Source organism: Chelonia mydas, chromosome 8 (assembly GCF_015237465.2).
Source record: "Chelonia mydas isolate rCheMyd1 chromosome 8, rCheMyd1.pri.v2, whole genome shotgun sequence".
In the NCBI taxonomy this organism is placed as follows: Eukaryota; Metazoa; Chordata; order Testudines; family Cheloniidae; genus Chelonia; species Chelonia mydas.
In genome coordinates this window covers 14,172,249-14,197,623 of record NC_057854.1, presented here as the reverse complement: position 1 = coordinate 14,197,623, position 25,375 = coordinate 14,172,249, and the positions used below count along the sequence as shown (strand labels likewise).

General features: G+C 38.5%; 1 protein-coding gene across 16 annotated transcripts in view; it reads left to right on the top strand.

Annotated features, from left to right (window-relative positions):
- RAPGEF6 (Rap guanine nucleotide exchange factor 6) overlaps nt 1-25,375 on the top strand; it is a 232,601-nt gene that overhangs the window by 81,080 nt on the left and 126,146 nt on the right. For 15 of the 16 annotated variants that reach the window (XM_037906909.2, XM_037906912.2, XM_037906907.2 and 12 more), the window contains one exon: nt 7,963-8,106. In XM_037906909.2, coding sequence (XP_037762837.1) covers nt 7,963-8,106 — 144 coding nt within the window. Of the gene's footprint in view, nt 1-7,378; nt 8,107-25,375 lie in introns of those variants that run through there. The other variant, XM_043521420.1, reaches the window with a different exon arrangement.

Here is a 25,375-nt window from a genome sequence, read left to right as displayed (position 1 = left end):
CCTGTCTTCATAAGGACCGGGGAAACTCCTTCAGCAGCATATTCTACATCACAACCTTCCAGGGATGGAAAACAATAGCAGATTATTTTTTTTCAAGATGACAATTTTTTATTCTCAAAATCTAGATTGCCTGGTTAATTTCTGGTATCTGTAAATATCCACGCACTCTTGTTAGTGTTTGTAAACTAAAGAAATTAGCAAGGTTTATCTGTGGCTTTCTTTACTGTGATTAGAAAAAGACATGTAAAGGTTCTGCTCCGATATCAGATACTCAGATGATACTCCCCGTCTTATCTGCCAAATTCTCTTGCTGTGCTTAGAGATGCAAACCCATCTGTCTGAATTGAGCCCTAAATATAGAATGAAGCTAGAGATACACTTGTTTAACAGTTGCAACTGATGTTTCATATTTACCTGAAATATAAGCATCTGTCAAAATGAGTCCCAATCCTGGGAGGTAAGAGGGTGTGGGGGTGAAGAGACCCTGGAGCTGCTGGGATGCAACGGGTAGATGTGGGACCAGAGGCTGAAGAATTGATGTGGGTATGAGGGTATAAAATTAATTGATGTGCAGATACCGGGGCACATAATTAATTAGTGTGAAGACAGGATAACTTCATTAGCATTTTGGAAGGAGCTAGTAAGCCCTTTGTAGCCTCAGGCTGCGCTTTATACAAATTTGCATAATTTGATTTCAGTTGTATCAGGGCGAACTCCTTCAGTCAGGCCAAAATTGGTGCCAATTTGGGAGTGGGGAGGAAGAGATCAAAAATCAGATGATAGACCAAAAAACTTAATCTTTTCTTAAAGCCTCATGAATGTGGAGGTGGAGGGGCCTGACTCATGATTTCTGAATTTTGAGGGCAGGCAATATTGAAATAGACCACCCCCACTGTAAAGAGGTGGATTGAACTCGGAACTCAATTTAGTTGTCAAATTAGGCACGGCTGCACTATCTCAGCTTGCAGTATGTTTGGTTTCAATGGTAAAATTATTGTTCCATTTTCTAAAAACAACAGCATCGTTTGAAAATTATTGAGGAAATAACCTCTTTTCAGAAAAGTATTGTCTAAGACTTACATGGTCAAGTTGTTGTAGGTTTTCTCTTCCTAGTTCAAAATTTTTTCCCCAGTTCAGATGAACGTCTCTTTTAAATTCTCTTGCAATTTAAGGGAGCAGGTACATGCATGGGTGTGTGTGTAAAGATAACAAATTTATTTTTTCTTATCAGATTTGTATATTGACAAGTTTTCTCAATTTCCAGCTGATTACTGAAGGTTTTTTAAGAATAAGCATATGAACATTGTTTTATATTGTGCCTAAGAACCAATGTAACTGATGCCACTGCATAATACAAAATGACATTACCAGTCCTCTTAAAATTTAGCATTTCAGTATAGCCATTCCTTTAATAGCTCTTTTAATATATTTGTAAGTGTTTAAATTAGGTATATATTCCTTTTCTTTTAAATGCTGAAAGATTTCCTCTGTACTATTTAATTGCTTTAATTCTGTGTGATTATGGTGGAATAAAAAGTTAGGTTAATTGTACAAAGAGGCATTGATATTCTACAATAGGAAGATACCTATACTGTACAGAAGATTCCATGTTCTTCATACTGATAGCAATATTGCTCTTTGTGCAGGAAAATGTCTGACCAGTGATATAATTAGTTTTCTAGGATACTATTTCTGTATTTTCAACTGGTAGTTATGAAATGTAATTTTCAATTCTAACACATCTAGTAGCAGTGTACTTATAAAAGCATTATTCTTGCATCATCTAGTTCATGCTACTGTTTTCTTATTCCACGTAAGGCATGGATGTTGATATGTATTTTGTAGAGAAGTAGGCATGATTCATTAAAAGAACGATATGTCTACAAGCATAGTGTAATTTAAAGAATAAAAAATGCATTTTAAAAATATGAGCCTTTCATTTGTATTTTTAATAGTGTGCTGTCACATATATTTCCTGCTTTGATGTATGCCTGTGACCTACTCTTTTTCATCATCTTTTGTGTCCGCTCAGCATGTTTAGGTTAAAGTTGGATCACATGATATCTACTGAGAATAATGGTTATCTAACTCCCTTTGGTTTATCATCATCATCTGTCTTGAAAAACTGGCTCATTGTGTGAGTCGGTCTGCTTTTCAAAAACACATCTAATACATCGCAAGACTCAAAGCTTTTTATAGAAGTTACCACATGCTAACTGCAGACCCATATTATTTCTGTTCTGTCTGACCTATACATCAGTGTGACAATATTCTTTGATTTATATTCCTAACTAATTATGTCAAAAAGGCATTTTCTCCTAAATTTTGATGTCCTAATTCTAGAAATTTATAGCCACCTCTTGGCCAAAAAGTCATCCTCTAAAGTAGGCATGTTAGAGGCTCTCTGCTGTGATCCTCTCTACCTTCAGCTGTTTCCAAAATATATTTTACTTAGTGCTGGGTTCCACTTTCTATTTTAGTGAACCTATATTGTTACCCATGAGCACTGTATCAAGTCTGCAATATCTGTATTTTAATCCTTTGACAGTTGGCAATTCATCTCCTGTGGAGCCATGCATTTTGGAAATCAAAAGACAACTGATTCTCTGTTCTTGAGAACAGAGAACGTTCAAGGCTCCCCAACACTTCATTCTTTTCACAGGAACACAGGAATTTCCATATAGGATCACATTAGTGTTCTATGTACCAGGCAAGTACCAGATGCTTCAGAGAAAAGTGCATGAAACCCTGTAATGAATAATTTTGAATAACCAGCCGAAGTGGGAAGTTTTTCCCGAGCATCTCTCAATTAGAGGTTGCTAATGGCATGAAGCATGAGGGCTTATATCTCTCCTCCATTTCCCCCTACCACTTCTCCTCACAATACTCATCATCAGGTTTGACAAGTGAGTGCATTCCAATATCTACAACAGTGGCAGGTTGACACCTCCATGGGGTGATAAAGCTCATCGTTTTTAAGAAACAGTATGCAAAAGGAATGGTTGTTTAATGTTTAGAAAAGGTGGAAGCATTGCTACTAATGGCTATCAGAGGGTGGTCCCACCTGGAGTGTCCTCTTATGGCTGGTCATAGCAGGATACGTGTGACTGCCTCAGTTTTCCCTCTCAGGTAACCCAATGATTCCACTTCAGGCTGTCTTGCTTCAATAATATCCTTCCTTTGGGTTGGTTTATTAATAAAATCATAGTGCAACTCAGTCCATAACAAAAAGTCCCAGATATAATCCATTTCCCACACTGAATGGATATAGTTTTTAAGTCCTTACTCTTCCTAACAGGACCTTCTATCAGCCTCTGCTGGGAGTCTCACCATACCATACTCTGGTGTCTTCTGCCATACCTACACTCCTTCTCAGACCTCTTCTGTCCCTCTGCCAGCACAGCCACTTTAGTCCTTCTTGATGGTGTGAAGCCCCACTCTTCTCAGAGGGAACCCCCACAGCCCATCTTTTGGGAGATCATCCTTGCCAGGGAAGTATCCCTCAAACCCTCCCCATTCCCAGCACTCTTACTGTTCTCTTGGGTGCAGCTTTCCTGTCCTGGAGATGTTAGTAAGCCACTCTGCTGCTCCTCTGCCTTCAAATAAGTCAAGTTGGAGTGAGCTGATGAGGTACTGGCTGTGCTCACCCTGTAGCACTGGCATACATAGTAATTTCCTGGAGCAAAATGGCAAATCTTACAAAACCACTTCAAATGTATTTTAATGGACAATATTTTCCAAACAGTGCTTTATATGGTGTGAAAAGTGTGTCAGCACAAACAAGAAAAATAGAGGAAGAGCTTCCATTCACTTTGTAGAGTTATTTTATTTTATTAGCACCCCTTTGACTAGGGAATTAATATGGGAAAGGCTAGGTCTCCTTTCTGCTAAAATACTTGCTTCCCCTTCTGCTCCTATTTATAGTATGATTCCTCTCAGGCTGCTGTAAGAAGGAGCCTGGCCTGAAGAATAGATTGTTGAGAGCACCACAAAGAGGAGGGAAAAAAGAGACAAATTTCTGGTGAGTTAGGCTGGCTTGAATTGCAGTCCCTGCTAAGAATATTCTTGGATTTTGTATAATTTTTTTCCTACCTTAATCTCTTCCATAATTTTTTTTTCAGCAATTTAATTTCATTAAAGACATGCATCTCAAATTTTTCAGAGATGTAGATCAGTTTTGGTCACCAGGAGCTAGTGGAGGGTATCAAATGTCTATGTAATGCTTTGTATTAAGGTTTTATTTATAAATAGTTGATGATGATTAATAGATGTTACAGACATGAGGAGTGTGTATTAGATAAATGGTGGTTATATCCCAAAAAATTACATTAGAAACATTAAAGTTTCAAAGTCAAGCATTCAAAAGTTTGGAAATTTGAGAGTTAAATTTGCCTGTGCACCTTTAATCAGCTTCTTTGTAGGTATTATGTTAGTCTTTAATTACATGATCATTACATCCTATATTTTCCATAGGAGCTTGGCTCCTGCCTATTCCCTTCCTCCCTATTCTGCTGCTGCTTCTTCCTTCCCCCTCCCCAGCTCTTGCCCCGTCTATCCACCCCACTCCTCTGTCTGACTCCTGTCCCTTGCCCCGTTCCTCTGCTTCTGTCCCCCAACCCCTCCTAGCCTCTCCTTCTCAATCCTCCCTACCCACCCCAACACACACTGCCTGGGATCAGCAGGAGAAACACTGAGAGCACATGAGAGACAATCTCTCTGCTTTGAGTTACAGTGCTTAGTGCCACAGTGACCCTAGGCAGGTGGAAGAAGCAGTTGCAAGGGAAAGTCCTGCTAAACCTCTGCAGCCCCAGGATGGAGCATGCTGAGCCACTCTGTGGGGATGATGCATATGCGGTCTGGTCTGCCCGTAGGAGCTATGAGGGGATGGAGCATGTTCAGCATAGTTAGAATCTTTGGAGAATTGAGCTGCAAACTTCTAACAAGTCTTTACTGGGCCTGGGTGAACTGAGATTTTCAGAGGTTTATAACGTGGCCAGATTTGGGGATATTTTATGGCAAAAGTCATATTATTGACACTACAGTGATCCCACTGCCAGATTTCAAGTCCCTGCTAGGGCTACTCTTGGAAGAAATCTTTTACATGGGCAAAACAATGTTTTTTTGTTTTTGCTAACCTTTTTCTCAGAAATGGCTGAATCGTTTTTGCAGAAACTTTCAAAACAAATTCTGCCTGAGGCAGACATCCAGTATGGAAAACTTCAGCCTGAACAGTTTAAGTTTGGCAAAGTTATAAGCACCCAAAAACACAGTCTTTATATAATAGGAAGTGGCAAGCTACATTAACTATAGGCATCACTACTTGCACTGCCTATAATAAACACATTGGTGGAAGCAATCTATTGACTTGCTGGATTCTACAGGAATTGATTGATCATTTATTAACTCTAACTACTTATAAAGGTCTCTCTAATATAGCCTACTAGTGTAGGTTTTGAGACCTCTGCTGCTTTGGACGGGAATCAGAATTCTGTAGAAAATAGGATGCTTACATGTGCTGCGGTACAAAGGGCTTCCCGGCTTTTTTGGTATTTCTTTTCAGTTGTACAGTAGCCATATTAACTGAAGGAAGCAGGTGCCTTAATTACTTATTTTCCGCTAACAGTTGGTTGATTAATTCTTAACAGAAAGCAAAAACATTTTCATGCCTAATTTGCTTAGTTTTCAATTAGAATGAGGGAAGAAAAATAGCTTCCTCTCACAGTATAGTACAGTATTATTTTGCCACAGTCCTAAGACTCTCTGAAAAATGAATAGATATCATGTTGTGAACTTCAGTGTCAAAACTATATAATGTTGTATCTGCTCCTGCAAGGTGCTGAGCACCCTCAGTTCCCATTGTAGTCTGTGCAACGAAGCTAAGCACCTTGTCCTAAGTACTTGACAGCTCACAGGACTCTAGACAGGGGCATCAGAACAGGGAAGGCCAGGGCATCACAGTTGCCCCACTTTTTACTGGTGGTAAGGGTGAGCGATGGGAGGGAGAAGGCGGAGAGGCGTGGGCAGGGGGCAGGGCCTCAGGGGAAAGAGAGGGTGCTGGGCCTTGGGGGAAAGAGGTGGCATGGGGGTGGGGCCTCAGGGGAAGGGGTGGTGTGGGGAGGCGAGGCCACAGTTTTGGGCGCCGGCGGCCCCACATACGCACACTTTTAGGAAGCTTCTGCCGTTCCTGACTCTAGAAGCATATAATACATTTAGTAAAGCACTGCATGTATTGTGTGTTTGTGTGTACGCACGCGCATGTAAGATGAAATGAAATATATTTAATTATTTTGGCTACTTTAACAGGACAATTTTATAAGAAGCTAAACTTCCAGATTTTGGCCATGGCCACTTTCATGGGTCCGACAGTAGTGTTATCAATAAGTAAAAACCCAATTTTTGCTTTAGTCTTTTACCTCTGCCTTTGCAAACCTATAATAAAATCCCTGTGAAATATTGTTAAATGCTAGTGCGACACCTGCTTAGTTGCCTCCTTTTTGGTACTAGTGTGGTGTGAGGTTGAATTTTTTGTTTTGTTCCCAGCTGTGATGTCAGATTTGCGTCCACCTGGTCAGTTCACCAGTCATGAGCATAACTTCTCGTATATTGCCTTGCTAGAAAGGCAATTATACTGTGTCTATTTTCAAGTGATGGTATTTTTTTCTCAGTGTTTAAAAAAAAAAAAGTTTAAAATGTAAAGGGCTGTTTATATTCTCCTCCTGACATAGAGACCTGCTGCCTCAGTTAATGTAGAATGTGGGTTGTGCTTGCCATATTCATGAATAACTTCTATGTTCTTAGTTACTTGCTTATTTACTGTCTTCCAACTCTTTCTGTCTCTTTTTTGTTTCCATTCCTCCTTGTACACTTCTGAACTTGAGTAAATTTACGAAGGTGTACTGAGATGACTGCTAAGAGTCAATAAAGTTGCCGGTCTCTGTTTCAGTAGGAATTTTTTATAGCTGTATTTTTGAATTTCCAAATTTAAATATTTTAAATATGTGAAATAAGAAAGTAGAAACTGCTGTGTATTAAAGATATGTTAGAAGAATTCTTTGCTTGGATGTAGCCTTATTTGTATATACATGTCTGTTCTGTTTCCTGCTGTGATATGTTTTTCCAAGACATCAGAAGGAAATGTGGAAAGATGGGCCTGCTTTTTATAGGGCGGGGGGTGCAGGGGGCAGGGGAAGGAAATGGAATTAGAACAAACTAGATACAAGTACAGTACTTAATGTTTACCTGTGTTCATATGTTTAAATACCTTTTAAAAATTTTTATACCCAAATAAAATTGAGTGTGAAACGCTCACGGCAGTTTCTAGTTACTTCTTTTTAAAGTTGTTTTATATTTGTTCAGTGAAGTGGTCATTAATAAAGGATGAGATCTTATAGTTGTTGGATGGATGGGCTAGGACCTAGCTGGTCACGGACAATCCTAACACATTTTTAATCATGATGTGCCCTGTCTACACTGCAAAGACTTCGTAAAATCATATTATATTATTTAAAACAAAGTAGCTAACATGTTTTAATGAGCAACCTCATAACCATAGGGAGTACAAAATGGTCAAACGTATTTTTTTGAGTTGATGATGCCCCTTGAACTGAGCAATATGTAATTATTTTAATTGTTATGGTGTAGTATGTGTAAGTGCAATGAGAAGTCTTTACAACTTGTAAATGATTTTGTCTAAAGGATATGTATGCGTCGGGGAGAGGGGACTTTTTTTTTTTTTTTTTACTGTTTCCTGGAAGGAAACTGTGGCCTTCAGCTCATTGTAATAACATCATTTTAAGACACGTAGCATTTGCTTAAGAAATTTGTGTAGTCTGTTTCCTAAGAAAGACTTAACTGTTCTTAGCTAATGTTAATGCCTTCCTCATGAGCTTAATAAAACTCCACCGACTTTCAATAATATGGAAGAATTGGATGTTTAACCAGGATCCTGAACATGTATTTCAGGTGGAGAATTCCAAAGACAATGAAGAGAATATCCTGCAAAGAGAAGTTCCCCTCAGGCAGTCTCGACGAAGGTTTAGGAAGATTAACCAGCGGGGAGAACGTCAGACCATCACAGACAATGTGGATGCTAGCAGTTATCTTTCGGTGAGCATGTTTTCTACTAACAAAAACTGATCAGCCTAGTTGGTTTCTCATTGTCTGAGCATTTGGGTCTTTTAGGGTCAAAGACAGAAGGAGATAAAAGTGTTAGTTTGTTTTTCTTTTATCTGTAAACATTTTTCTCCTTGGAGAACACAGAGAACACTTTGGATTTTATAGCTATAGGTGGCAGTTCAGGTTCAGCAGTTGAGAGCAAAAATGCTTTGGTTTATGGATCTGCAGCTGTGTGTAATAGTGAAAATGCTTAGAAGGCCATTGGTCAGTGAAAAGGATTGTCCTCCTCAAAGACCTCCATGGATACTTGGTTGTTGTTTTTGCAATATCTTTAAATCAAGTACTCATCCTAAAATGTTGAGATTGTTTTTTCTATTCAGTGTAGATCATGTTGAAAAGTATTTTATGAAATCCCAGCTACTGTATAATATGAAGGCATATCTTGATGTTTCACCTGTTGTTCAATTCGGTATAAAGATCGGAGAGTTTACTTGAAAATAGCAGAATTTGGTGAGATGAAATTAGCCATCCAGTAGGGTATTTGCCACACTAAATATTGCCACATTAAATATTACTAAATATATAAATCTGTATTGTGCCAAGGTAAATACAGCTGTGATTCTCAGGCCACAATATTTTTTCTACAGGTTTCTGTTTTCCACTAGTGTTGTGTAATTACATGCTAAAATCCTGTTAGCGGTGGGTTGTATGTGTGTGGTCCACACAAAAGGTTTCATTTGAAAGTAACTGTTCTAGATGTTTTGTTGATTTGACATTAAATCAGATTACCAATAAATCAAACAAATTATCATGAAAAATGTTCACATTACCAGAAATTATACTTTCTGCTATTTTATAATGTTAGGGTTTAGTGGAGCCAAATTTTAATGAGTCTTCAGGCCAGAAAAAGGAAAACAAATTAAGTAACTCTCTCAAACAAAAAAATACAAAACCAAAACAAAAAACCCACAACCTTGATGGTCTCTTCTAGTTGGGAGGCTTGCAAAGCATTTGAAACACAATCATTAAACCTGAAATTCAACTACTTTCTGACTATATTTGAGTAAATTAGTTTTTTGGCGTGTGATTAATATTAATGTTTTTAGAAGATAATTTTAAAAACTCCAAAACATTGGCACTTCAGGGAGTATAGGTTATGTTGGCATTTGTCTTCTAAGCAGAAAGGCTATTGTTGCTGTAATTGTGTATACTTTAGGTTCAGCTTCCTGTATCTCCTCATTTCAGGATGTGTGATGTATTCTGTTCTGTGTCAAGAATTAGTAAACAAACTGAGCTAGTCACTGAAGTGAGAATTTATGTCTCCTAGCTCTGGGAAATGCCTAAGGGTTTGATCATGGATGAAGATCTAGCCTTCGTAATTGTGACAAAATATACATCTTTCTTCCTCCATTGCATTTCTATTTCAGGCTGAATTGGCACAGAAAGTAGTAGTTCTCAAAGTTTTCATCCTTTGACCACTTTGTAAGGAAGAGAGAATCTTGTGACCAACACATCCTGTGATTCTGTCTGTATGATTTTGACGGGTACAAGGATTGACAATGTCAACTATTTTAGGCACCAAGTTTAATTCCATGGAGTTTGGTTGCACAAACTACATTTCTGGAAGAAAATCTGTCAGTTTGTTATCTCAGCTGGTTAACAGCTGACTGAAGTAAAAACCAATACCATTTATAGATCATGAGATTTTGCTACCTGTATGACAGTTTCAGATAATTTCTGTAGCAAAAAAGCTTTTCAGTGGACAAATCGACTGACGACTAAGAAATCAAAACATAATAGAATACATTTACCTGCTCCACATTCAGCAAGTAACAAAATTATAAAAAGAAAAAAAGTGTGTGCAGATTTCACTAAATTTAGTCAAAGTTTTGTAAAATAATTAGGTAAAATATCTTGCATTAAATAATATGGTTTCTTCTTCATATGCAGATATAACTCCCATTAGCGTTGGTGTGAGTTACTTGTGCACACTGAGTAGCGAATATACTGCTAATATAAGATCATTGGTTCCCTAAGGTTTTGAAAATCTCAGATAAACCATTGACTCTCTCATAATTACCTTTTCACATTTCAGCATATCAATACATACATTTTTACCATCTGACAGTAGTTCATAATTACCGTCCTTATATCTGTCTATAACACTATGCACTGGGGATATCTCTCTATATAATTGTGATTGCAGTTGCAACTTGATCAATGTCAGCTTTTCAGGAACAAATGATGAAAAAATAGCAAGCAGTAGACAAAGTGTGAAAAGATTTTCAGGAATCAAACTCTTAAAAATCTTATATATTTAACTGTTTGTGATTAAAGGTGGTGTAGAGAAACTTTGACTGTAGTTCGCAATAGGCAAGACATTGCAATAGCATCCCTCCCAAAGCTGGAAAGTTGTTTACAAACTTTCCAACAAATTTGCCCCACTGACAGGATTATAATTAATAATTGCAGTACGTTATTTCACTTTTCTGCCTGCTGCTAACTGCTCTTTGATAGAGGCTGAATGTGGTTTGCTAGATCTTGTATCTAAGCCCTATTTAATGATCACATTATTCCATATTGCACTCATTGTGTTACATTCATGGTATAAATCAGTTCATTTTAGGTATTTGTATTTAAAGCCCTGTAGTCCATGAGTCTTGGGGGGCAATCTAGACCAAGGAGGGGTGGTCATGACTTGTCCTGCAACCTACCTTACAATGCTCACACCGAGCCTACAAGCATACAGATCACACCCTGAAGGATCTGTGTGCTAGACAGCACTTGTTCAGCAGCTCTGACCCCAGCAAACAATCTACAGCCCTACTCTGGTCTCGGTTGCAACCAGCAAGGTGACCCCAACACGCTCCCAGGCCCGAATTTTCCCAAAACCATGTATTCTGTAACGTCCTATCCGTCTCCTGGACAGTTCAGAGAAATATTATGGTTCATTTGTTCTTGTAAAGAGACAAAAAGCACATCACAGCTTATTAATTGGGGTAAATACACCCTTCCCTTTAAACACAGCACTGAGTTGGTCTAGAGTAAAAATAAAACAAATTCATTAACAATAGAACATAGATAAGTGATGCCAAGTAAAAGGAATAAAGATAGGGTTACAAGCAAATAAATGTGAAAACATACATCTAAAAATCTAAAACTTAATCTAGCATGGTACAAGCTTTGTTCAAGATGGTTTCTCTGACCAGTCTGCGTTCTTCCCAGCCATGGCTAGCTTTTCCTCAGTCAGGACCTTCCACAGAGGGTAAAATATCTTTGCCAAAGCATGCTTTTCACCTGTGTTCAGTTTCCAGAGACTTAAAACCTCATCCATTTGGTTGAAGGACCCATCTTTCTCAGATTGCAAGAGCTCTGTTCCATTGTGTCTGTCTTGTGATGGATGCCAAAGATGACTTCTGTCTTTGCTTATATCTTCCAAAGTTCAGTAACTTTGTTTCAAGAGGCAGGATGACCTCCTGCTGTTTTTTCTTTCTGTGTCTTCTCATCCCCTTGTTGATTTCTATGTAAATGAGACTTCCATTGTTTTTGGTCACACCTTGCTTAATTTGCATAGGAAACAGGTAAATGGCTGCCATCTCTCCTGTCTGAGAGGGAACCTGTTTCTCCCTGTTTGGCCACAGACTTTAAAGCATAATATCATTAAGTATTCATATTTCTCATATAGTGTTAATACATACATTTCACAATGATATGGATCACCACTGTGCCGTTAGCTTCCAGAAAAAAACCTCACTTTATACATTTGTATAATAAAGTAATATTGTATACAATCAGTTGATTCAATTGTTTATCACTTGAGATTCAGCCCCCCTGCCTTTATAGAGCAGTAAGCCTTTGAAATGGATTCTTCTGATTTACCCCTCAAAGTAAAGTTTATTCAAGCTGTGAAGAAGGTGACATGGAGTCTGGTAGTAAAGGAAGTTCTACGTTCTTTCTTCCCACACTTGTTGTTAGCTTAATAGTTTTGTTTACCTAATCTGTAAAAATGGATGGTTGTTGTCTTTGCCTGAAGACTGGGCTGGTCAGAGAATCAAATACGTATTCCTTTAGCTAAGGCAGACCTGTTTACCAACTCCCCTGACATGGCTCTCATAATTTCAGCATATATTCATAACTTTTTATGTACACTCTGTGTATCCATTATGCAGGAATATTAATGATCTGTGAGTTAGTAGTTTTCCAATGATATCTTACATGGCAACTTTTTAAATACAGATTATAACCATAGTGAGTTAGGGTACACGGAATTGGTCAGGCCAGCTGAAACTCATTACCTGATACCATTGAATTCTTTGCCCTCTGACACTGGGATGCTCTGTAGGTCATAAGTATACAACATAGCATTATTTATGTGAGTTTGAAGGTATGTCTACACAGGGTATGTCTGACTCTGAGGGTATGTCTACACAGGGATTAAAAAAAGCCTGCAGCTGGCCTTGGTCAGCTGACTCAAACTCACAGGGCTTGGGCTGCCAGGCTGAAAAATTGTTGTATAGACTCTCGGGCTGGAACCCAAGCTGTGGGACCCTGCGAGGGTGGAAGGTCCCAGAGCTCGGGCTCCAGCCCGAGCCTGAAACTATACAACAATTTTTCAGCCCCTCAAGCCCAAGTCAGTTGACGCAGGCCAGCTGCAGTAGTGCCGCGGGTTTTTTATCCTTGTGTAGACGTAGCCTGAATGCTGTCTGGCACATGTAACTTTTTAATCTCTCTAAGGGTATTTCTCCATTGCGCATGGACACACACAGACACAAAAGTGTGTTCTTAACTTGGGCTAAAATTGCAGTGAAGACACAACAGTTCAACTTATAACTCAAGTTGGCAGCTTGAATTCAGCCCCAGGTATTGTATAGCCTATAACTCAAGCTGCTAACCCTAGTTAAATGCCATTTGCATTGTCTGCACACTGCTAATTTAATCTGAGTTAGCTACCCCAAGTTAATAAAACACCGTTTTTTGTTGTTGTTTTTGTTTTTTGCTGTGAAGACCTAACCTAGAACTAAACTTTTATTTGTTCATGGTTCAGAGTTTCTGTAGGTTTACCCCAGTCTAAAACTCCCTTGTGTTATTCCTGTGCATGGGGACTCTCCATGTTGCCCCCTTAACCTCTTAAATATGCAAATTTCTGCACATTAAATGCAGTGTGACTCATGATTAAGAATAAGGTTAATCTTTGTTTTTATAAAACATAACTTGTTAAGTGCCACTGTTCAGACACTTGAGTTTGCAGCTGCTGCATGTCTGGAACTCCTATTTATGTCAGAGGAATTTTTATACACAGAGCAGCTGCAGATCTAGTCCCATATTAGTCATTTGTCTCCCAAATAGTTTTAATTTAACTTTATTAAAGTATTTTAAACTCTTAATTTCCCAATGACTGTTACTTGGTATTATGGGGAAAAGCACTAGAAGCTAAGGGGGTTATTTCAGTAAACTACATGAATTTACAATAATTAAAATGCAAATTGCAATAAAAGTGCAGAGTTCCTCTTGCATTTTGCTTATATTGCCTTCTCTGTGCATTCATATTTTTCCTCTTAATGTAGGTAATTTTAAAATGGTTAAAGGAAAAAAATGGACCAACGTTGGCTTAGTTAATTTAGTTCTGTGAAAGTGGAAGTTTGCATGTTCGTTTGTATAGTTTACAGATTCTTTTCTTAGTATATCCTTGCAGGTTCTCAGAGTTGTGTGTCACAGCAGTATTTCTACTCTCTGGAAATATCATAGGATTTTTTCCCCCTAACAGGATGAAAAACTGATTTTATAATGGGAAGGTTTATCCCTCCCTTTCCCTCACTCACGCAGAAGACATTTTACCATTTACATAGATTTGTACTCTATTTATAACCAGACATGAGTTTATTTTCACATTACTTCTGCTAGGTAGGTACACTTATCCCCGTTTGGCAGGTGGGCAGACTGAGACAGAGACCAAGGAGACCTAGCAGATCAGGAGCAGTAGTAGTTCCCAGTCCAGTACTCAGTCTGATAGACAACGTTACCAGCCTTTTTAATTTAAAAAAATAATCATCCCAATGGGCATAGATGGAATATGCACTAAATAAATTACGGTTTGTTTTTTATAATCGGTCTCCTAAGGGTAGTCATTTATTTAGTAAGCATTTCTGACAGACGTGGAAAAACTAGGACCAGGTCACAACAATTTACACGTTTCAGGGGGTCACTGTCAAAAGTACAGCTTTTGTAAAATTTAACTTTAATAATACATAATTTATAATCTAATGGCATATGGTTGTTTAAAAAAAATTCTGTCATTATGTGGAAGCAGCTAGGATGTTTTTTAAATGTAACATTTTGCCAAGTTGGTCCCAGGATATTAGACAGACAAAGTGGGTGAGTTAATATCTTTCTGCTGGTGAGAGAGACCAGCTTTTGAGTTTACACAGAGCTCTTCATCAGGTCTAGGAAATGCAGGCTTGGTCTACACTACAGAGTTACATCAACCTAAGGCAGGTTACGTTGACCTAACTCTGTAAGCGTCTACACTGCAATGTTGCTCCCACTGATGAAAGTCTCCCACTACACCAAATTAATAACTCCACCTCCATGAGAGGCATAGTACTTGGGTTGATGTAGTTAGGTCACTAACAGTGTAGTGTAGACACTGCATTGCTTACGTCAGACTGTTCTAGCTGTCAGTCCCTGGTGCCAGACAGCCAGATCCCAACCACACCAGGGCTTGGGCTGTCAGTGCCCCACAAGTGCCCCTACTGACAGTTAAATCGGTACAAGCGCTCCTAGTGAGTTCACGCACCGCTGACAAAAGGAGCTAGTGTGGACATGCACAAATCAATTTAATTACTGCAGGCTCTGTACATCGATGTAACTTATGTTGACTTAATTTTGTAGTGTAGACTTGCCCGTACTCAGAGCATCACAGTGAAATACAAGGTAGAACAGATTGTTTAGCAGAAGTAGTTCACCTTGAATGGTTCCTTGAAATGTGTGTTAAGTGGCCTGTTAACACCTCTCCAGTCATTTGGGGTAGGGGGAAGCTGTGGGGTGGGTTTAGTGGGCTGTAGACTGTTGTAATAAGCCATAAATCCAGTCTCTCTATTCAGTCCATGTTTGTTAGTGTCTAGCAAAGTTATGAATTAATTTCCTAGGCTTGAATTTTAAAGGTGTTGTGAAGGTTTTCTATGAGAATTTCAAAGGAAACCTGTACCACACTTTCAAAAGATTAGCCTGGGAGGTAAATTTTATTTAGCTGTGACACTCAGTACATTTCCCTGACCTGAAGAAGAGCTCTGTATAAGCTCGAAAAATTGTCTCTCGCCAACTGAAGTTGGTCCTATAAAAGATATTACCTCACCCATCTTGTCTCACATTTTAAATATAAAAATTTAATGGAAATAATACATACTGCAAAAAATACAATAAATTATAAAATACACAAGGATCTACCAAGAAGTTGTGATCACTTACATCTCAACCTCTTCCTTATTAATAGCACAGTACTGTATATTTTAAACTAACATTGCCCTTTCTCTGAAACACAGCAGTTTAACTCTTTTATACTAAGTGGATGAGAAGGTGTAAGAGATATCCCAAAGAAATGCCAAGATTGTGCTATGTTTTCTTAATCCTAGAAATGCAGGACTGGAAGGGATCTCAGTAGGTCATCTAGTCTAATCCCCTGCACCGAGGCAGAACGGAGTCTGGGAAAGCGGCAGTTTCTGTGCTTGGGCAGCATAGGCAATGCTCCCTCTGTATGCCCCGGGGGTATAAATTGCCCCAAAGTGAAAAGGAGGGGGGGGGAAACAGGGCACAGAATCTTAGAATTATAGATTTGAGAGGGTTACGTGAGACAAGCATTACGAAAGTCGAGATGCTGTACGTGACATCTACTGTTCCCCCCCCCACCCCATCCCCAAGGCTTGTTAACCTGTCAAAGAAGGATATTTGGTTGGTTTGACATAATTTGTTCTTGACAAATCCATGCTGACTGTTAGTTTGCCTTTATTTACTTCTAGGTGCCTGCAAATTGATTGTTTGATTATTTGCTCCATTATCTTTCTGGGTACCAAAGTTAAGCTGGCAGGTCTCGAATTCCCTGGGTTGTACTTATTCCCCTTTTTATAGATAGGTACTCTTTTTGGCTTTTCCAGTCATCAGGTATCTTTCCAGTCCTCCATGAGTTTCTCAAAGATGATTGCTAATGGGTCAAAGATCTCTTCAGCCAGCTCCTTAAGTATTCTAGGATGTATTCCACATGTATTTCGTGTACTTTAATATTCACATCTCTTTTAAATAATAATCTTGGCGGCATATAGAGGTATCCATTTTTACAGCAGTCTGCTAATGAAGAGTACTTGAGTGGCAAATTTCTTGTTCTTTTAAATATATCGTACATTAAGTAACGTAATCCTGTTCAGAGGATCTTGTTGTTAATCTAGAATATCTTGTAATTGGGAGAGAACATATCACTTGTTTGGGTGGTGGGAGGAATAAGAACTAGCATACCGGATCAGAACTAATCCAATACATTCTCTCTACCCATGTAAAATGCTTAATCTACGTGTTTTGTAATCTGATTTAACTACAATTTTAATTATAGCCAATTTTACCTGGTACTGAAACAAGGCTTACTGATCTCTAGTTTCCAGGATCACCCCAACCACTGTTTTTTTGGGGGGGGGGGTTGTTTTTAAAAAGATAACTACCCTCTAGTTATATGGAATAGCAATCTGTTCTAATGAGATTGCATATTTTTGTTAGCAGTTCAGCCATATCCATTCTTAAATTCCTTCAGAACTCTCAGGCAAATAACATCCAGTTCTTATAGTGTATTGCTCTTCTGTACTTCAGTTTGTTCCAGCGCCTTGTCTTTTGGCACTTCAAACTTTGATAGTGTCTCATCTTTATTACTTGAAGAGTAGGGGTGAAATCCTGACCCCAAGGAATTCAATGAGAGTTTTGCCATTTACTTCAATAGGGGTCAAGATTTTACCCTAGGTATCTTATCAGCATCTTTTGAAGTGAAGACTGATGCAAAGAGGTAATTTAGCTTCTCTGTTTTTGATACTTATTTGTTTTTTTGGTCATAGGAACTTTGAAGAGCCCACCTAACATAGTGAATGCCAGTGAAAAAGAGGAAGGATCAGAGGCTAAAATAGGGAAAGAACAAGTTAAAAATCACTTAGACAAGTTAGCTGTCTTTAAATCACCCCAGTGCCTGATTAAATACATCCTAGAATGCTCAGGGTGCTGACTGAGGAGATATCTGAGCCATTAGTGATTATCGTCAAAAAGTCATGGAAGATGGGAGAGATTCCAGAGGACTGGAAAATGGAAAACATAGTGCCAATCTATAAAAAGGGAATAAGGACAACCTGGGGAATTACAGACCAATCAGCTTAACTTCAGTACCTGAAAAGATAATGGAGCAAATAATTAAGCAATCAATTTGCAAACAACTAGAAGATAATAAGGTGATAAGTAATTGCATAGATTTGTCAAGACCAAATTGTGTCATACCAACCTAATAGCTTTCTTTGAGAGGGTAACAAGGGTAACCTTGTGGATGTGGTGGAAGCGGTAGATGTGGTATATCTTTACTTTAGTAAAACTTTTGATAAACAAACTAGGGAAATACAACCTAGATGGAGCTACTACAAGGTGAGTGCATAACTGGTTGGAAAACCGTTCCCAGAGAGTGGGGTGGGGGGAGAGAAAACCTTTTGTAGTGATAAACACCCATTTTTTCATGGTCTGTGTGTATAAAAACATCTTCTGTGTTTTCCACAGTATGCATGCGATGAAGTGAGCTGTAGCTCACGAAAGCTTATGCTCAAATAAATTGGTTAGTCTCTAAGGTGCCACAAGTACTCCTTTTCTTTTTGTGAATACAGACTAACACGGCTGTTACTCTGAAACCGTTCCCAGAGTGTAATTATTAGTGGTTCACAGTCAAGCTGGAAGAGCATATCAATTGCAGTCCTTCAGGGATCAGTTCCGGGTCTGGTTCTGTTCAATATCTTCATCAATGATTTAGATAACGGCATAGAGAGCACACATACAAAGTTTGTGGACGATACCACGCTGGGAGGGGTTACAAGTGCTTTGGAGGATAGGATTAAAATTCAAAATGATCTGAACGAACTGAAGAAATGGCATGAAGTAAATAGGATGAAATTCAATAAGGACAAATGCAAAGTACTCCACTTAGGAAAGAACAATCAGTTGCACACATACAAAATGGGAAATGACCTGCCTAGGAAGGAATACTGCGGAAAGGGATCTGGGGGTCATAGTTGATCACAAACTAAATATTAGTCAACAGTGTAACACTATTGCAAAAAAAAAAAAGCAAACATCATTCTGGGATGTATCAGCAGGAGTGTTGTAAGCAAGACACAAGAAGTAATTCTTCCGCTTTACTCTGCGGTGATTATGCCTCAGCTGGATTATTGGGTCCAGTTCTGAGTGCCATAGTTCAGGAAAGATGTGGACAAATTGTAGAGAGTCCAGAGAAGAGCAACAAAAATGATTAAAGATCTAGAAAACATGACCTTTGAGGGCAGACTGAAAAAAGTGGCTTTATTTAATCTGGAGAAAAGAAGATTGAGAGGGGGCATGATAATGGTTTTCAAGTACATAAAAGGTTGTTACCGGGAAGAGGGAGGTAAATTGTTCTCGTTAACCTCTGAGGATAGGACAAGAAGCAATGGACTTCTAAACCTCCCTTGCTGCAATTGGTTGGACATTAGGAAGAACTTGCTGACTGTCAGGGTGGTTAAGCACAGGAATAATTGCCTAGGGAGGTTGTGGAATCTCTGTCATTGGAGATTTTTAAGAGCAGGATAGACAAACACCTGTCAGGGATGGTCTAGATAATACTTAGTCCTTCCACGAGTGCAGAGGACTGGACCAGATGACCTCTCGAGATCCTTTCCAGTCCTATAATTCTACAATAGCCACTTATGTCTTCTAACTTAGATGTTAACATTTTGTCGGCTGTAACGGCTCATGTTCTTTTCCATGAGCAGGATTACATGTATTAGTAGACAGGTCTTCAGCGTTTGTAGATTTGTTAAGAACATATATTGGGGAAGAACCCAAGCAAAAACTCATGTCAATTGTTAGGTGTTTGCATTTGTGGCCTTTTCATGTCATTTTAAATGATTAATTTTTATTTGTGCGAGCAGAAAGAAGCTGCGTCTGTGGTATATTCATTTCCTGAACAGTCTAGAAGGAACAGACTAGTTTATCTTTTGTTTATGCACTAGATCTAAATTAAGTCTGCAGTTTGCATGCCGTGTTAACGCATAGAGGAAAGAGGAATGTGTGTCTGATTTGTAGGCCTGGCCACAGTACATTTCACAAAACTGCAGCAAAATTTGTCTGAGAGACTAGACTGCTAACTGCTGAATCTGTGAGCTAGAAACCAGAATTATTGCAGGGCTGACATTCTTGTCTTGGAGAATGGGGGGAGTACTTAGATAGTTGTATCACTTACAGAGTACGTTAACTGATGGTGTCAACTGTTAGAGGAAACTACTTGTCTGGCTAAATGCCAATTCATTGGCTAAGAGAGGCAGAATATAACAAGTTTAAAATGGCATCCAAGATTACTGCACAAGGAAGAAGATAAACTATCTAATAATCACTGATGATTTTGCCATGATGGCTTCTTTATTGTACCTTTTATTTCATTTTTAAGGGTGGGAAGGTCCACCAAATGTTTGTATTAATCAAGTTTTCACTTATTTTATTGTCTGTATTTATTAATTTTTCAGTGCTGATTCTGTTAGTTTTATCAGCTGCACCACCATCAAACACTTGTCTATGGCATAGTATGTCACTGGTTATGATTATCATTAGCAGGAACTTGAATGCTCAACGGTGCAATGCATTAAATTTTTTTTGATAATTTGTATAAACCACAGGTGCTTTCCAGATGGCCAGCCAAATCAATTAATGTGTGTGTCTGCAGTCTGCAAAAGATTGGCGGTTATGAACTATTACTACATAGAGTAGAAAAAGTATATCTGAAAATCCTATTTTGTATCCTTAAAGGTTTACTGTCAAGTAACAAGACAGAATATGTAGCTTTCAAAATAGCACATTTTGATATTTTGAAAACTATATACTGTTATTAAATGTCCTTCTGGTAATCCCTGTATATATTGTCTTTAAAATTGATCTTCCCAAAAATGAAAATTGTTTTAAAAAGTGACACATAATTAGTGCAACCCTAATACATTCATAACACAATATTTATATTATTAGAATCTTACATTCTGAAGGATCCCTTAGTGCTTTAGACTTTACAGATTATCTATAAAATCTCTCTCTCTCTCTTATATATATATATATATATTGTATACAAAAGTAAATGTGTCTGCTGCAGAAATCCAACCAGCTCTGGGGTGAAACATGCACCTATTTAATGGCATACAAGAATATTACATAACAAGTGAAGAAAACTATATCCCATTGAGACTGCGGGGAATTTATTTTAGGTGGGCACCTGTATTTACTCAAATTGGAATTTGGCCAGGTTCCTAGAATTAACAGTCCTCCCATTCTTTCAAAAATATGCCAGGATATATTTTAACGATCATGTATGTCAGCAGCTGTTTATTATATTGCCTCTGAAAGATTGCACAGTTTCCTAAATGTTGGGTAGGACATTTTTATCACAGACTCAGAAGTGAAGCTTGTTATCGACTGAATCTCCAGCATTAGGCCTTTAAAAATGTTGAGTTGCTGTGGGGAAAGGAGTGGTTTGGGGGTTTCTGCTAGGGTGATGATACTTGACTTTATGTCAGGTCTTTATATTTCATGTCTCTTTTGATTTATATCTCTTGTCACAGGCTAGTTCCTTATTCTTGTAGGCATCAACATATTTGAAGTTCTACCCCTCTGATTGCTGTAAGGGAGGAGGAGGTTTCTCTTTTCCCTCCTCAGAGGGTAAGCACAGGTCTCCATTGTTCTGTTTTTTCTGGCCTTGTTTCTAAATAACTTCAGCATTTACCTTTGCTGCTACTTATGCTTCTTCAAGTGTCAGCCTGCAGTTAACATAATTCTGGGGGACAGGGTTCTGAATATGGAACAGTCTTGTTCATTTCACTAAGTTAATATTAGCCATAGTAATGCACAACAGCAGATGCACTGGTACTGTCTGCATGCTAACTCCAGAAAACAATGCTCTGTTAGTTTACATTTATTTCACATGTATTAGAAAGACTGCCATATAGTTTCACAATCATAAAGCATTCAAAATTTATTTTAAAGTGAAATCTTAAATTCTGTGGAAATTGATGACTTAGGACCCCAAACTTTCCAGGAAAACCTTCGTATTTCCCAGTGGTAAGTGGACTAGGGAATTCTCCAACCCTTGACCAAACTTGCAGCACTGTGTCTTCCTTGTGGGAGGGAAGTACTAGTCCATCCTATAATCTTGTTTAGTTTATATGCTCTGATTTGCTTATTCATGCCAATATGTGAACTACCTTTCCAAATTTACCTTTTGCTAAATAAAAATACACAATAAATAAAAATTCATAGCATTCCTAATAAAATGTCCATGCAATAAAAGAATATTTGTTTACCTACAATAATAATAGGAACCTCTGAACAATCTACTTCTCCCCTCCCATACCAGCCATAACTCTTTACTCACTCCCTCTCCAAATACCAGAGGAAAAAAGTGCAGCAAGCCTGGAACGTTAACAAATTTATCCTCTGAACCACTGAAGAAACCCTTTCAGAGTCATATTCCTCATAGAAAATGCCTTGCGAGCAGCTTGCTCTTATGTAAAACAGACTGGGACACTAGCTCAAGCATCTCCACTGATCACAATTATAGTACATCACAAACAGTGTTGGTGGGGAGAGGCAATCCTATATCTCAACGATCCCAGCATCCAGATTTCAGTTCAGTGCACTCTAAGTTTTCAGTAGGAGACTTCCCATTCAGGTGCCAGTTAGATCCCAGTTTCTCCATGGAGCCATACAACCTTCTGGAACTGTTAAACTGAATTCCCAGTAACTTCCTTTTGAGAAAAGTGGATGCTTTGGTGGCCATTATTTTGGACTATCTTATGGAGGAGGTAGCAGCCTTGGTGTATGATCCTCTCCATGCAGACTTGACTTTCTAGAAGTCCTATCACAGTTTTTCCCCCCTTCTTCCCCCCCCCCCCCCCCCCCCGTTAGTTTTTTCATTTAATTTTATGCAGGAGATTCGCCAGACTTTTTATCTGAATCCAAAGAGCCCCAAAGCAACCCTCTGGCATATGCTAGGAGTCTTGAGAGTTTTTTTCCTTTTTCATTCTTAACTGCTTTGGAAATCCCCTTCTTAGTTCATTTTTTTGAAGGTACAGAGACTTCAAATAGGTTGTATCTTTCTGGGTTCATTGTTGAATCCAGAAGATCTATTCTGTAGCCTGTCTCTCCTGCCTGGAATGCTGCTTCTAATTCCACTGGAAGAATTTTGCTTCTTGAGAAGACAGAGGAGAAGTCTCTGTGGGTGAGCTCTGCCACATTGGCATTTGATTCACATTATTCCTAAGTACTACCACCTGGATCTGATCCCCTCAGCCCATGCAGCTTTCAGCTGGTGGGTGCTTTAGGGAAATTTTGCATCATCAGGGATGAGATCGTGCACCCCTTTGGATTGGGGGTGCTAGGTCTGAATTTGGGACTTAATCCATGTTGTTCCTTTTATCAGATCCTCACCTACTTTTTCTTTTGCCACTCCAGACAAATCCTGTATTCTTCTAAAGCTTGCCCACCTGAGCCACAGTGTCTGCACTGGTTGAAACCATATCCTGAAAATAAAAATTTATCTTCTTGTCAGTTGTTTTCTGGGATGTGGCAAACTTCCAGTCATGTCATTGCCTCAGGTGTAGGACACCGGCAAGTGCCTAGAGTATGCTAATGCGTTGCTAATGTGCATTGGTGGGACATGATGGCATATATCACATTGGTAGATATGCAGGTGAACGAGCCTCTGATAGTGTGGCTGATGTGATTAGGTCCTATGATGGTGTCCCCTGAATAGATATGTGGACAGAGTTGGCAACGGGCTTTGTTACATATCTATTCAGGGGACACCATCATAGTGTGGCTGATGTGATTAGGTTCTATCAGAGGCTCGCTCACCTGCACGTCTACCAATGTAATATATGCCATCATGTGCCAGCAATGCCCCGATGCCCTGTGCATTGGCCAAACCGGACAGTCTCTATGCAAAAGAATAAATGGACACAAATCAGACGTCAAGAATTATAACATTCAAAAACCAGTCGGAGAACACTTCAATCTCCCTGGTCACTTGATTACAGACCTAAAAGTCACCATACTACAACAAAAAAACTTCAAAAACAGACTCCAGTGAGAAACTGATGAATTGGAATTAATTTGAAAACTGGACACCATTAAATTAGGCGTGAATTAAAGACTGGGAGTGGACGGGTCATTACACAAAGTAAAATTATTTCCCCATGCTTATTTTTTTCCCTTACTGTTACTCATACCTTCTTGTCAACTGTTGGAAATGGGCCATTCTGATTATCACTAGAAATTTTTTTTTTTCTCCTGCTGATAGCAGCTCACCTTAACTGATCACTCTTGTTATAGTGGGTCTTGCAACACCCATTTTTTCATGTTCTCTGTGTGTGTGTATCTATATCTATATCTTCCTACTGTATTTTCTACAGCATACATCCGATGAAGTGGGTTTTAACCCACAAAAGCTTATGCTCAAATACATTTGTTAGTCTCTAAGGTGCCACAAGTACTCCTAGTGTCTGTAGCAGCTGAAACCACATCCTGGAAAACAGATAGTGAAATTCATCTTTAATATAAATATGCATTGTAACTTTTAGAAGTCTACAAAGTCAAATGGGTAAATAACCACAGACTAATTATGATTCCTTTACGCTCAGGGATAATAAACATGGGTAGCAGGCCTCTTGCAAAAATAGCAATTGTAAACTAGAGAATATGCACATAATTGGATGCTGTTTGAGCTTCATCAAAATCTTTCATTGACTTCTAATCATTATACCAATATTTTAGAAACTTATTTATAATGTTCCAGAAACTCATGTTGCTTTTTCCTACTTGGAGTTCTTTATTACTCTCAAATCGATGATTTCTGTGTAACATATCAAATAGTGCACTTGTTGAAACATCTTTTATGGAGTACGAGAAAAAATATGAAACTCTAATACATGAAGGAACATTGGCAAGGTTGTTAGACCCAGAATGTGACCTAGGCTACCACAGTACAAATGATCAATAATTCTGTATATGTAGAGATGTGCGTGCATTTTCAGAATAAATGTCTTATAGTCCCTTAAAAAATAAGTTGCAGCAGGCTGATACTTCTAAACAACCCGACCATAATAAAGCAGCGTTTGCTGATTGTGGGGGCAAGGAGGAGTAATCCATACAAAAAAAAATTTCAGTTTCAGGTTTCCAAAGCAGTGGTAATCAGTAAGGAAAATGATATAGAAAATGTTTGAAGTGGCCTTTTAATTATTTTAACCTTATCCAGGAAGTTTCTGTCTTCAGGGTAATTCAGTTGTAAATTCTTTTCTTGGAAGAGAACATTGTTGGTACCCCAAATTGTTCAAGAGACAAATTATGATAGTTGGCTCATCAGAACCTGAGAGCTGTCTACTATATAATGTTGTGTTATGTACTGTTTGCTTTTGTTTAAACTATTTAAAATATATGTGACTTTTAAGAGATGAACAGTGCTTTTGTTGGTGATGGTAGTTTTTTGTTTTTGTTTTGTTTTGTTTTAAACTGCAATTTCAAATTTAGAAATGCTAAGTAATGTCACAATTAGATGAGAACTAGCCGAGGAGATTGTTCAGATGCATACTGTGTTGGTCTAGGGTTCCATTTTGAGACTGAACAAGAGTAATATTCTGTGATGGCAAAATCTTAAATGCTGTTTTTGTGAGATTTCAGTGAGGAATACTGGACACTTCCTAAGATTTTCAGTATATTGGGCTGTATTCAAACCAGGTCCAGAAAACAAGTCTCTTCTAGTTTTGGATCCAACCTGAAACCCAGTACGTAGTGGTAGGCTCAGATCATGCAACCTCCATAGTCCCTCCCTCTCTGATTCCTAATTTCAGCAGGGAAGTGGTGTAGGGACAGAAGGTTTCAGTTGTGGCCCATCTCTGCTCAAGTAGTTGACATGATTTTTTTTTTTTAATTGAAATCCATGGTAGAGGTGCTTCCCCCATGCCAAATGGCA